The 13,461-nt window shown below is 41.7% G+C and overlaps 3 protein-coding genes across 3 annotated transcripts; 2 read left to right on the top strand and 1 right to left on the bottom strand.

The window, feature by feature from the left end:
- The first annotated feature begins 5,516 nt into the window (after window positions 1-5,516).
- On the top strand, window positions 5,517-7,046 carry K441DRAFT_666541 (uncharacterized protein). The gene is made up of 3 exons (XM_067649676.1): window positions 5,517-5,805; window positions 5,860-6,701; window positions 6,754-7,046. The coding sequence occupies exons 1-3, from the start codon at window positions 5,671-5,673 to the stop codon at window positions 6,767-6,769; spliced, it is 993 nt and encodes a 330-aa protein (XP_067499643.1). The 5' UTR covers window positions 5,517-5,670; the 3' UTR covers window positions 6,770-7,046.
- Window positions 7,047-7,800: 754 nt separating this feature from the next.
- On the top strand, window positions 7,801-9,709 carry K441DRAFT_666540 (terpenoid synthase). The gene is made up of 3 exons (XM_067649675.1): window positions 7,801-8,505; window positions 8,575-8,901; window positions 8,994-9,709. Exons 1-3 carry the CDS (start codon window positions 8,072-8,074, stop codon window positions 9,391-9,393), a joined length of 1,161 nt encoding a protein of 386 aa, XP_067499642.1. The 5' UTR covers window positions 7,801-8,071; the 3' UTR covers window positions 9,394-9,709.
- A 1,699-nt stretch (window positions 9,710-11,408) lies between these two features.
- K441DRAFT_666539 (uncharacterized protein) lies at window positions 11,409-12,808 on the bottom strand. Its single transcript, XM_067649674.1, has one exon. The coding sequence runs from the start codon at window positions 12,586-12,588 to the stop codon at window positions 11,479-11,481; it is 1,110 nt and encodes a 369-aa protein (XP_067499641.1). The 5' UTR covers window positions 12,589-12,808; the 3' UTR covers window positions 11,409-11,478.
- Between the last annotated feature and the right edge of the window lie 653 nt (window positions 12,809-13,461).

The following is a 13,461-nucleotide window of genomic DNA, read 5'->3' as shown; positions in this document are numbered from 1 at the left end:
ATAGGCGTACCATTAAATCAGGATTAAGGAAGGCAATAAATAGAAGGCAGCCTTTAGGTCAAAGGAAGAACTATATAAGCTATTAGTTATATAATTTAGGCTTATAAACGCACTAGCAACGTTCTAGAAACATATTAACAATATATTAGGAGAACACTTGGATAAATTTATTATAGTATACCTTAATAACATCATTATCTACTTAATAACTAAGGAAGAACACAAGGAACACATTAAATAGGTCTTAAGAAGACTATAAGAAGAATAGATACTAGTAGCAATTAAGAAATGCAAGTTCTTCACTAGGAAGACCAATTTCGTTAGATTTATCATTAAACTAAGCTAACTCAGCATAGATCTAAAGAAAATTAAGGCTATAGTGAATTAGCAAGAACTAAAGAATATTACGTAGTTAAGATCGTTTCTAGGGTTTTGTAATTACTACAGAAGGTTTATAGCATAGTGGTTAAAAGATATTAAACCACTTACGCAATTAATAAAGAAAGAAGAACCATAGGCATAGGGAGAGGAATAGTAAGGACTCTTTAAGAAAATCAAAGAGTTATTTACCTAAGAGCTAATTCTTAAGATCTATTAACTAGGACTAGAGACGGTTATAGAAACAGATATATTAGACTTTATACTAGGAGCGTATTTTATACAAAGGTATCTAGATAGATGGCATCTAGTAGCATATTATAGTCGGAAGATAACACTACTAGAGTTAAACTATAACATCTACAACAAGGAGTTATTAGGTATAGTTACAGCACTAAAGAAATAGAGATCATTCTTATAAGGCATAGAAAAACCATTTATAGTTAAAATAGATTATAAGAACCTAATGGGATTCCTAATAATAAAGGAACTTAACTAAAGACAGGTTAGATAGGCAGAGATACTTACAGAATATTATTTTGAAATTTAGCATACTAAGGGTACAGACAACACGCGAGCCGATGCATTAAGTTAAAAGGCTAAACTACAAAACAATAAAAGGCCATTAGGGGCTCTATTGCGAAAAGACACTAATAGATTAATTAGGTACAATTATCTAAAAATCGCAGCAACTTAAGAGAGTAAGTTAGAGAAAGTCTATAAGATATTAGAAAGCTTTTAGGTACAAAGGATTCTAAAAGCACAGCTAAAAAATCTATAGTTAGACATATACAAAAATTAAGAAGTAAAGTATATCCTAAGAAGCATAGCAGAACAGTTTATAGAGGATTTTTATAAAGGACTAACTTAAGGACACAACAGAGCTACAGGCTTAGTATTAAGACTCTAGGAGGAGTATATTATTAACAGAATCTAAAGGATAGCTAAGAGGGTTACTAAGAAGTATCTAGATTACTAAAGGAATAAACCAATAAGGTATAAGCCGTATAGGAGGCTATAACCTATTAAAACACCAAAGAGACCATAGGAGGTCATATTATAGGACTTTATTATTAAGTTACTAAAGTTAAAAAATCCTATTACCAGACAAGATTATAACGCAATCTTAGTAATAGTAGACAAGCTTATAAAGTAGGGATACTTTATAGCATATTTAGAAGAAATCTTAGCGAAAGATGTCGCTAGAATCTATATTAAGGAAGTATTTATAAGACATAGAGTACTAAGCAAAATCATATCGGATAGAGATTTAAGATTTATAACAGCATTCTGGGAGGTATTCTTGGCGAAGCAAGGAGTTTAAGCAGTAACTTCTACTATATATTACCCACAGATAGACAATTAAACGGAAAGATTAAACTAGACACTAAAGCAGTATCTAAGGCATTATATTAATTACGTATAAAACAATTAGGTATCGCTATTACTAGTTATATAATTTACATATAATATAACACCACAAGAAGAAATAGGTACGTTACTATTTAAGGCGAATTATAGATATAAGCCAAGGACCTTATTATCGCTACGTTAAGCAAAGAAAATAAGTAGCACAGCTAAATAAAGGATAGAGATATTAATAAATCTTTATATAAATCTTATGGAAACAGCTAAAGCAGTATAAGAAAGAATAAAAAGGTACTATAATACTAAGAGATCTAAGGGACCAGATCTTAAGGAGGGAGATAGAGTATAGCTACTATACAAAAATTTTAAAAGTTAACGACTAAGTAAAAAGTTAAACCACGTTAGACTAGGACCTTTTAAAATTATATAGAGGATTTTACCGGTTACATTTAAACTAAACCTACCAGCCAAAATAAGAATCTACCCTATACAGCATATTATAATACTAAAGCCAGCATACGGAAATATTAAGCCACTAGTTTATAAAGCGGACATATATAAAGGACAGGAAGAGGACAAATAGTAAGTTTTAAGGATTATTAGTTATAAGGACGTTAATAATAAAATATAGTACAAGGTTAAGTGGATAGGCTACAATAAGACTACCTAGGAGCTACTAGAAAACTTAAAGAACGCTATAGAAAAGGTATAGGAGTATTAGAAGAAAAAAGGTCAGGCAATATTAATAAGAAAAAATCGCCAAAGAATAAGCCACCTAAGGGGGACACAGGAGGAGCAACTGCTAAACTATTTAGAGTTATTTCCCGCGCTATAGGAGGAGAGCCAGTTCTCTTATTACCTAGTTCCTACAGACCTTATTAAACAAGCTTCCACTTCTTTAAACAAACTTTCTCATAGACCTGTTCTAAACGCTAAAGATAAGCGTAAGCTAGACGCTAAGCTTTAAAAACGCGTGCGGACTCTTTTAAGGTATATTAAACCTCAAGCAGTACAGAGACTAGTTTACCATTAAGCTTTATAGCAGCAGATTAAACACAAGACCCTATAACAGATTACTAAAGGAACTAAACAACTATTAAGAGTAATAGGACGCGCATACTTAGCATTAGATGTAGAACGAACGTTATATAATAAACGCATATTAGTATAAGTGCATTTAAAGCAAGAGGAGGGTTAGCAACCGGAAGGACTCGCAATTATAATATAACTTAACCCCTCTTTTATACAACGGGAGTAAGGGATCGCCATTACTTTACCTAATAATAGTATCAAAGAAACAGTACAAAGGTAACGCTTAACCTAGAAAAGAGACAAGATTGCTTTAGGCATTATAAGTAATAATATTAACTAAATTAATCAGACGGACATTACACCTCTAGTAAATAACTTAGAGATATTAGGTATCTTTAAGGACAAAGATAAAGAGGAGGGAGATGGTGTTACAAACACTTTAAGTATAATATTATAACTACTTAGAGAAGAGTTAGAAGAAGCTAGTTAGTTAATATAGGCACGGACCAGAATGGAACCTATAGAACTATATAATAAAGAATAGTAAGCGAGTTATATAATGGTTGGACGTATTATCTACGTTAAACGTAAGGGACGTTACGTTTAATATAGATAAGACGTATATTACATATAAGAAGGATTTTATAGGAGTACAGTTATGTATTTAAGGACCCTCAGTCCCTACCTAGATAGTTCCTTCCTTATAGTAATTCTTAGAATATAATTAGAGTTAATCTATTAGGCAACCACTCCACCAGTTATTATTACGTTGTTAACTACTGTCTTTATATTTCCTACACACCTAGCCTATTAACAGAACCCATTGTAGTTCTTACTACAAGGTTCCGTTATATAAGGAAGGAACTATCTAAGTAGGGACTAAGGGTCCTTAAATACACAACCGTACTCCTATAAAATCCTTCTTATATATAATATACACATGCTCTATCTACTCTATAATAGATTATATAGATTATATTATATAACCTTAGTTACCATTCCTCGTCACATAGTTCTATCGGTTCCATCCTAAACCGTGCTTAAATCAACCAACTAGCTTCTTCCAACTCTTCCCCTAGTAGTCGTAACATCGTACTTAAAGCGTCCGTAACATTTATGTCCCCAATTCTTCCTTAAGAGCGCAATCTTGTATCTCTATACCTTCTGTATATCTATTAAAGCAAGCTTCTTTATAGGTTTTAATTGGTGTAGGTTTTATGCTTAAAGTCAGGTCTTAATCGTTCTTCTGTAAGCTTTAAAGCCTTTCTTTACAGCGACGTAGTATTGCTATTTCTTATAATTCTCCTTATTAAGTGTGCAAGCCTTAAAGATCTCTATAACGTCGTTAACTAATAAAACTAAAGGTCTTCCGCTCTTCTTCTTTACAGAAACTAGATCTTCGATTTTAGGAGATAGGAGGCTAGCAGCAAGGCGCTCTTCTTTAACTTCAAGAGATCGTTTCCATATATCGGCGGCTGTTAATTTTATAAGGTTACAGAGCTTTGCTGCCTCTCTTCCAGACTTTCCACACTCACGATATGTTAAATATTGAGCTTTTCTAACATCAGAAGTGTAAGGACCCATTCTATTAGGTATTAACTAAGTGGAGAAGTAGAGTGCGTTTTTATAGTATTGGCGCGAAAAAAAGTCAAAATTTAGTGGGGTTTTCTCGCTAAGTATCGGTGTCCGAATACTTTTTACCGCCGCCTTCGTAGAGGGCTCTATATTAAAGCTCTATAGTCTAAATATATACTAGATCCGTAACCAGTATAATTATTAAGTCTAGTTTAAGTAGGGCGTTCTAGTTATTATAGTAAATCTTTACCTAGTAGTAACTAAGGCGTCTTTGCTACTATAGTAGATCCTTACCTAATAGTAACTAAGGCGCCTTAATCTGATTACTACTTCTAAATTAAGTAAAAGCTCTATATAAGGGGGTCCTAGGGGATCTCCCCCTAGAAAACCTTATCGCTATATATATTAATTAAAGTCTATATAATAAAGCTCTACATTAAGGCTTTAAGTTAATTAATTGGCTTATTACTTATAAACTTGGGTTGAAATTTTTGTTAGGGGGTACTAACGATGCGTATATTATAACTTAGGGCTATTTTAATAAAGTTATAGGGGGTACTTATTTCTAGGAATAGAGTGATTAAATTAGTTAGCGTAGAGCCTCTATTTAAGTTTTATAGCTACCCCCTATAAGCCCACTAATATAGAGCTATATTGGTGGGGCTATAGGGAGTGTACTGCCGTTTTAGAAATGTTAGTAAAAATCGCCAAGCCGCAGTACTACATCATCTTCTTATTAAAACAATCTACCCCTTATAGCCCCACTAATACAGCTCTATATATATAAATTGGATTAATATTGGTGGAATTATATAGGGTGGCTATAAAACTTAAATTGAGGCTCTGCGCTGACTAATCTAATCACTCTATTCCTAGAAAATAAGCACCCCCTGTAACTGTACCAAACAGCCTTAAATTATATAAATAAGGGCTTATTTTATAGCCCTAGAATAGAGCTATATTGGTAGGACTATAAGGGGGTATTGTATTCTGATGGAGGGGGCGATGCGCGTCGTGCGGCTTGGCGATTTTTACCGATCTTTTGCAAGCGACAGTACTTTTTGCCGGCGCCTTACATGTAGGTGATGCTAAGGCCGTCCCTCGTACTAAGCCTTTTCAAGGTTGCTGCCTGACGGCTGCCTGTGCTAATCCTCCATAAGTCAAACAGTTCATAGCCCTTTACTTAAGGCACATGAGTTCGCACCTTGAACGTGTTCTCTCTCATCACGCGTACTTTAATTTGCCATTGAGGTATTAATTCTTCAGTTAACACCGAAATCTTACCTCTTCTTGCATACCTACTTCCGCGCACCCGCAATGGCTGAAACTCAGGTTGCCATATCGCCTTACTCAAAGCGCAAGAGGCCTCAAATCTCCTATTATGAAGGCTACTCCGAAGACAGTGATCGGTATGAGTCAGACGATTCAACTGCAGGATCCCGCCCGAGCAAGGTTCAGCTTGAGTCCAATCGATAACTTTTCGTATGCCTCTAACACATTTATCAGAAATCGAAAAGGACACCCAAAAGCTCCAGACCTCTTCCCAAACGCAAGATCTTCCCCTTTCTATCCCTCCCAGCGGAGCTCCGCAACGCCATCTACGCCCTTGCTCTCACCGAGGAGAACGGTATCTACCTAGTCTCCAAAACTAAGAACTACCGCCGTGTTGTCGAGCTCGCTCCTTCTAACCAACTACCTCGTTCCAACTACCCCACCATTCGGCACAGGCGTGGGTACGTGGCCTTTTCTAATCCTGGAGAAAAAGAGACACCCAAAGCTGTTCCCAATTTGGCGACCGCTCTCCTCGCCACGAACCGCCAGATCTACTCTGAAGCCTTGCCGATCCTCTACAGTAACACGTTCATGCTTGAGGATACTACGGCGCTGCATGCCTTCATGGCAAACCTGAATCCTAAAACTCGCAGTCTGCTCGAGACTATCTCAATCCGGAGTTGGGGCCGCACAAAGTCACACAAAGCACTTAATCACCCAGGACTCACTATGTTAGCTGAGGCTGTCAACCTCAAGCGGTTGCATTTTGACACTCATATTGCGGGGGGAGGGGGACCGCAGAGGGTCGCGAGACAGATCTACCGTGACGGATTCCATTGGCTTGAGGCTGTTGGTACAGCCAAGGGGAAGAAGGATGCTGCGGTTGAGTTGATCGAGGTGTTAGAAGGCAACTGGCAAAGATATTCCAGGACGACGCGAAGGGAAGAGCTGGAAGGAAGAGGGCCGCAACACGATCTAGAGGCTTTCAGAGACGAGTTGAGGAAGCTATTGGGAGGTGTGGCGGAGAAGCGTTCGTTGAAGAAGAAGCCCAAGAAATCTAAAAAGTCTATAAGATAGTGAGCGATATCCGATGAATCATGATTGTCAGATCACTAACTAGGCGTGAAGCGGAATATATATATGAGAGGCTCTGTGAAGGAGAATCTATGGAGCTCGATCGCTCGAGAATATATCTACAAGGTGGCCTGTGCACTGTCACGTGCACGTCATCGAGCCTGCCTGACTACCCCCTTACCAATAATGATGATACGAATGGTATATTTCTCTTATCTGAGCATTTGCAAGTCCTCATGTCCTGGTGGTGGATTTCAGCGCACTTCCGGCAGGTTTCTCTGGATATTAGGTCTAGCATAGGGATTTCAGTATGATAACTTGTGAATGCAATAATATAACTCTGTTGCTTGACTGGCTGTGAGGAAATTGCAAGAGTAAAATCACTGTCAGGCAATGCCAAGGAAAAGGACGTGTGATTTCCAGAGAAATTAACCGTTTTATTTTTTCAAAGCGTTTTCTAACACTGAGTCAGTTCACGATTGGTAGGACCCCTAGTTGAGAGAAACAGCACCATGTCCGGGATTTTTCCACATTCCGGTCAATCATTTTCGCCCATCCGCTTTGCATAACGCATATCGGCTGTCCAAATCCCAGGTCCTACATAACCAAATTGAACACGATGCAGGACATGACTGGGAGGCCAATCCTTTTCTTCTTGAACAGCTGCTAGCTTTGATAGCGGGGAAGGAGAGGAACATTCCGTGAACCTAACTTCAGGCGTGCATCTTTAGCTGCAGCAGACGCTGTGGTTTCCCTCTGACCGGCAAATAGGTACTGGTGAGCATAAAAAGATCGATTCAGATGTGGGCCTATGATAGGCGGTCTAGACGTACATCTCAGATCGATACGCAGGTTATAATCAGATAAAGAGAATAATCGGGCTTCGGAATTGCTGAGCACGAATATTTTGAACCAGGTATGACATTGCACGAGCCGCCGAGCTGTGTCAGATCCCGTATTGCTGTCGCAGCAAGCAAGGGTAAGGGCAAGCCCTGTGGCGAGGGCAAGGGTATCGCGAAAGTGCCCCACCTCAAACAATCATGTGAAAACAGCGCGCGCCGCTACGTAACCACCCTGTTCATCATGCCCAGTACGAGTTCAGGTCCCTCTCTCACCCCAGGTGGCAACATTATTTTTATCATCGCCGTCTCACCTCCCCAATAAACCGACAATGATTATCATAAACCTCCATCACAGCCATATTTGATGCACCGGAAGTCTTCTGCGCGGTCCGTTGCGAAATATCTAAGGCAATAAGGCGCGCGTGAATAGCCTCACTCGGAGTACACCGAGCTTTTTGGACGATTCCCCGAAGCTTAACATTCACTTTAAATACGAGTCAACTGGCTTGAAACCCTTCGGCCCCGCAAATATGGTTTCCGACAACCTAAAATCACCCAATGTTATTCCGCCCCGCACAAGCTCGCATGGCATCGTGACAAACGGCCCACATGTCTCGAGTGTTAAACCTGTCCTCCGTCCTCTTCCTGAGATCGATTGGATAGCTCAGGGCAAAAAGCATACTCTTACTGTATCTCATACCCATTCACACCCAGCGTCTATGTCGACCCCTCCCCCGGATCCACTTATGGGAATTGGTGATGACCTGATACACCAAAAACAGGCTACGTGGTCAGAAGAGAAGGAGAAGATACTGCTCGGCCCCTACGATTATTTATATGGTCACCCAGGAAAGGATATAAGGTCACAACTCATTGCAGCGTTCAACGAATGGCTGAATGTACCTGCGGAGAGCTTGGAGATCATAACCAAAGTCGTGGGAATGTTGCACACAGCCTCGTTACTGTATGCCTGATTCTTTCAAGCTGCAGAACACCTCAGACCCCCAAAGCTAATACGGATTTCCTTCCATAGGGTTGATGACGTGGAGGATTCTTCTGTCCTCCGCCGCGGTGTCCCAGTCGCCAACAGCATCTTTGGCACAGCACAAGTCATCAATAGTGCAAACTACGTCTACTTCCTCGCTCTCCGTGAACTCTCCAAGCTCTCGAATCCGAAAATGATAGAAATATTCACAGAAGAGCTCTTGAACCTGCACCGAGGCCAAGGCATGGATCTCTACTGGCGAGATTCTCTAACCTGTCCCTCAGAAGCAGACTACCTGGAAATGGTTGGGAACAAGACCGGAGGGCTTTTCAGGCTCGCCATCAAGTTGATGCAGGCGGACAGCAGCAGCAACATGTACAGTCGCCCTTCCACCCCCTTCTCACAATTCCAGTCATGCCCCTTACCCCGCGCAGTACAAAAACCACTCTAACAGTACAACTCGGTAGCGACTGCGTCCCCCTCGTCAATACCATCGGCCTCCTTTTCCAAATCCTCGACGACCACCTCAACCTCTCCCCCACCTACACCGCCGCCAAAGGTTTCTGCGAAGACCTGACTGAGGGCAAATTCTCCTTCCCTATCATCTACGCCATCCGGTCCGACCCCTCCAACCTCGTCCTCATCAACATCCTGAAGCAGAAAACCGCCGACGAGGAGGTCAAGAAGTATGCTGTCAGCTACATGGAGCGCGTTGGCAGTTTCGAGTATAGCAGAAAGTGCATCAATGAGCTCGGAGATAAGGCGAGCAAGATAGTGGATGAGCTGGAGAGCAACTTGGGTGAGCAGGGGAAGGAGGGAGGGGATGGTATGAGGAAGATTCTGGAGAAATTGACCGTGAAGTTATGATTTATGCAAGCTACTTAAGAGCAGATATACAGGAGGCTTCAGGTGATGGATATTGCTACATAAGGAGTTTTGTAATAGCCGTCGAGGCGAGAGGCTTCACGAGGTATATACGGTACTCCCAAGAGTTCATGCTGGTGCATTTACTTCATCTGGCCACATGTTGCTTGGGGGAATGGCTGGCGCTGTAAGCACTGCTTTGGATGGGATTTGATAGGTGTCATCTGAGCAAAAGATAATTTCTACTTGCGCATAGCGTAGTTAATACCAGAAATTTAACATCTAAAATGATCAAATAGGTCACTTTATAAAGCCAGACCCAAGAACTTACTACCGCTATCGGCGTTCGGAGTCTTGCAGATCGATTTCCGCTTGGTTGAAATTATCCCGGTGACTGCACCACCCGTAGTAGATGGCGTTAAACTTTAACGTAACAGCCACCCCAACGAGCCAGCCACCCGATCGAGCCACCTAAAATTACACCAAAATCAGCTATCTTTATATATTAATAGCTCTACCACCGCTTAATAAATAATTTTGAAAATTTAAAAACAAATACTTATATACCTATACTACTAATATAATAAACCTCTCAAATATAATTATTATTATTTCTATTAAAGTTATGCTTTTACTATTAAATTTTTTAAAATATAATGTTTTTTTAAAAAAATTTAAACTAAAAGTTAAATAATTAAGTTTTTAATATTAAATACTTAATTTTATAATTATTTATTAAGTGGTGGTAGAGTTATTAAGATAGCTGATTTTAGTGTAATTTTGGGTGGCTCGATCGGGTGGCTGCCTAGTTGGGGTGGCTGTTACTTTATATTCCGCCTAGTTTCAATTTCGCATACGATTTTTGCTATTGCGTTGCTGTATAATAGCTAACGCTATACAAAAGGCCCTTAACCCGCCGACGTCCTACCAGAAGTTGGTCCGTGCTTGAACACCAGAATGAAAACAACACGTGTAGCTAGGTAGGGTTGTTCTGATTGACTAGTTATTATCGATAACAGTATGACGAATTCCGACGGGTTAAGGATTACAACCCTTGATGTTATCTCGGGACCAGACGTCTTCCGAAGTTCTGCCAATCCGCTAAACTATCTCGGGCGAAACCTTCGTAAGGTGTGGTACACGGTTCGGATATTTTGGTAAGGATTGCAGGCAAAAAGCAGCACATACACTCTACCTTGGAACACTTTGTAGCAACAACAACACGCCCGCCGGCCATCGCTAATGGCTAAAATAACTAAATTAGCGCCTGCGAAGAGAGCCTCGTTACCTGATTTTCCGCAAATCGCCTTGTTACCTTATTATCGCAGCCGACGTCTGCAGGCCATAAAAACGCGACTGTTTAGTACGCCTTCCAGCAACAACCGCTAGGGCCTCGAATGTGCTGGAGCAGTCGGTACATTGAAAGTACTGGATGCTGGAAGGTCACCTTCGCGTGTGTTATAAGCAGTGCTCCGCTCTGGACTACCTTGGGCCATCAAGTTACCAGATTGGACTAAGTTATCCCTTAACAGTATGTAGGTGGTCCGTGCGAAACAACATTCTCAATACATCGCATAATCTTATAGAATTCAATCATCAATTACACCGCCACCATGCCTCCCGATAGTGCTAGAGTTGATGTAGATCTTGTCCAGAAGACTCGATATAACGTTCCCCCAAATAAGACGGCGAAAACAGCTCCCCCTGAACCCTGGCCGTTGCCCGAATTCGAACCTCTCCATATTAACGATTCGGACGACCATGGCTCACCAAATCTCCCTTCTAACGTTGATATACACAATCCTTTCGAGTTATTTAGACTATCCTTTAAGGATAAGATTATGGATAAGCTTGTAGAGTGAATAAACAAGCACGCGGAGCTCTATCCGCCAGATGAGGAAGTCGAACACCCACGCACATGGCAGCTAACATGCAGGCAGGAACTCTACACGTACTTCGGAGTGCTTGTTCATATGGGAATTACTATAGAGCCGGCTACCAAAGACTACTAGAAGGATTTAAACACACATGGTAGCCTCATATCCCTGCGTACGGGCACCGAATTTAGCTGATCTGATTGGCTGATCCTTATCGATAACCTGAGGACCCGAATTGACATGTTAAGGGATAAGCCCTCTGATTCAGAAAACCACGGATTCTTGTATCAGAGGAATCTGGAAGCGCTAATACCTGGCCCATCAGGTGCAGTTTCTCCTCCTGCAATTGCCCTACCCAGGCCCTTAGGTGCGCGTTCTCAGTCTGCAGCCTTCTGGCCTTTTCTTCAGTTTGTCTCGTTTCTTCCTTCTTCTTGGCTCGGCATTTGCTCGCTGCCAATCGATTCCTCACAAGATCCCTCGTACGCTTCGCCTTTCGTGTCTCATCATCTTCGTCAGTCTCCTCATCGCCTTTCCGCTTCTTGCTCGCCTCCCGCGCACTACTATTACCCTCTCCCGTTGTCGGAGGCCTGGCGGTTTCATCCGCTGGAAGGTCTGGTTGTGAACCATGTTGCTCCATATCTCCAAGGATATCACTCGCTGGTCTCGGTGTCCTGTTGGGTTCATATTGGAAGGACTGGGGTGATCTCGAGCTCGATAGGAGCTCAGTTGATTGTGGGGTATAAGTTGGTTCTTCTAGTTGACTTTGACGTGCAAGCTTAGGTGACGGCAAATAACCGAGTTGAGGATGACTAGGTTGCTCTCTAGTACCTAGTTGATCGCAGGGATTAGAGGTTAAATCGGCATATTCGTCCAGATCATTGTGCCTCCAACCTCTCCTAATATTTAGCTGATTGCCATCATTCTGCGGAATTCTTCCATCAACTATCGCACACGGATTCTTCTCTTCCCAAGATTTTGTCGATCTAGGTCGGTGGGAGTGTGGTGAGTAGGCTGGTGACGTGGATGCGTCGGGGTATTGTTGCCAATCCGTTAGGCGGAAGAAGATTGGGTCAAAAGCTTGGTTGTGAAGGGGTCCCCAAGAGGATTGATAGTCGAGATTATTGTCGAGATTCTGGCTGTTGGGTGAACCGGAGTAGGAGCCGACATAGCCACTGTCGTTCCGATACCGTTCCTTTCTCGTATCTATTACGGAGGGACATAAGCTGTGTTTTGGGGAAAGAGAAGTTAACTCTTGTGACGGTGAGTCGAGCTTACTACTCTGGCTAATATCAGCAATAAATATCTGAAGCTCTGCTGCCATGTTTGAATCTTCTAGGCCGGCAAGTACTCGAGGTTGAAATGATATTATTCGGATGATTATGCATCCGAATTGGTGGAGTGGGTAGGAGTCTTATAGGTGTCTCTGGTTTCCGTTGGGCTTTGCTAGTTCTAAACCTGAGATAGTTGGTTCGGTTGGGGCTCTAAGGTTTACGGACGTTAAAGTGTATTTATTTAAAGTCTAATGCGTGAACGTGGATGGCGCCTTTCTCTGATGGCTTAGCAGTTATTTCGTACTTGGCTAGTTCGTTGAAGACAAAGTCAGGAAAGGTGTATTCTAGGTTGGAGGGCTTGCCTCCCGACCGTTGCTCCGGGATGCCGTGGTTTGAGGCTAGAAATACACGACTGTGATTGGCAGGAAGTTAATCTGGCTACAGCGGATGTTTTTGCAGAAAAGCCTGCCCACAAGAATTCTGTGTATTGGCAGTGGGATTCTCAGTTCGCATTCAGTTGTCAACAACTGAACGATTCGGGCAATGTAAGCTTCTTGGCTTCCTAGAGTTACCTGGGAGTTTATTTCAGCAACCCGAATTGCTTGTTAGGTTCTTAAGTATACCGGGCTTACCTATAAAAGCTACTAACGGCTTTCTCCGAGTTTAAAAAGTGCGCTGTTGCCGGGAGTGCAGAAACTTTGATATGTCGCGGACGGCAGAAAGGATGGGCACGAGGGATGAATGGGATTTCAATGAAAAAGATGGGAATCTAGGCAAATTCGATGGCGGCAGCAAACGAGCATGCAGGAGCCTAATACCAGCGCTAACCTAATATCGCCTAGACCTCGGCCGCTTGCTCCAATACCTGAAGAGAGGCTCCACTTTATCTCATAATCCAGACCCCCGGTGAACCGTTGGTACGT

The sequence above is a fragment of the Cenococcum geophilum genome, assembly GCF_001692895.1.
Source record: "Cenococcum geophilum 1.58 unplaced genomic scaffold K441scaffold_49, whole genome shotgun sequence".
Classification (NCBI taxonomy): domain Eukaryota; kingdom Fungi; phylum Ascomycota; class Dothideomycetes; order Gloniales; family Gloniaceae; genus Cenococcum; species Cenococcum geophilum.
The sequence above is the reverse complement of the archived record's forward strand: the minus strand, read 5'-3'. Positions and strand labels throughout refer to the sequence as shown.

Excerpts from the sequence above, each read along its gene's own strand:
- K441DRAFT_666541 (XM_067649676.1), top strand. The coding sequence starts at position 5,671 with ATGGCTGAAACTCAGGTTGCCATATCGCCTTACTCAAAGCGCAAGAGG. Across the intron at positions 5,806-5,859 it reads CAGGATCCCGCCCGAGCAAG|AAATCGAAAAGGACACCCAA; the intron begins GTTCAGCTTGAG and ends CACATTTATCAG.
- K441DRAFT_666540 (XM_067649675.1), top strand. The coding sequence starts at position 8,072 with ATGGTTTCCGACAACCTAAAATCACCCAATGTTATTCCGCCCCGCACA. Across the intron at positions 8,506-8,574 it reads TTGCACACAGCCTCGTTACT|GGTTGATGACGTGGAGGATT; the intron begins GTATGCCTGATT and ends TTCCTTCCATAG. Across the intron at positions 8,902-8,993 it reads GCGGACAGCAGCAGCAACAT|CGACTGCGTCCCCCTCGTCA; the intron begins GTACAGTCGCCC and ends ACAACTCGGTAG.
- K441DRAFT_666539 (XM_067649674.1), bottom strand. The coding sequence starts at position 12,588 with ATGGCAGCAGAGCTTCAGATATTTATTGCTGATATTAGCCAGAGTAGT.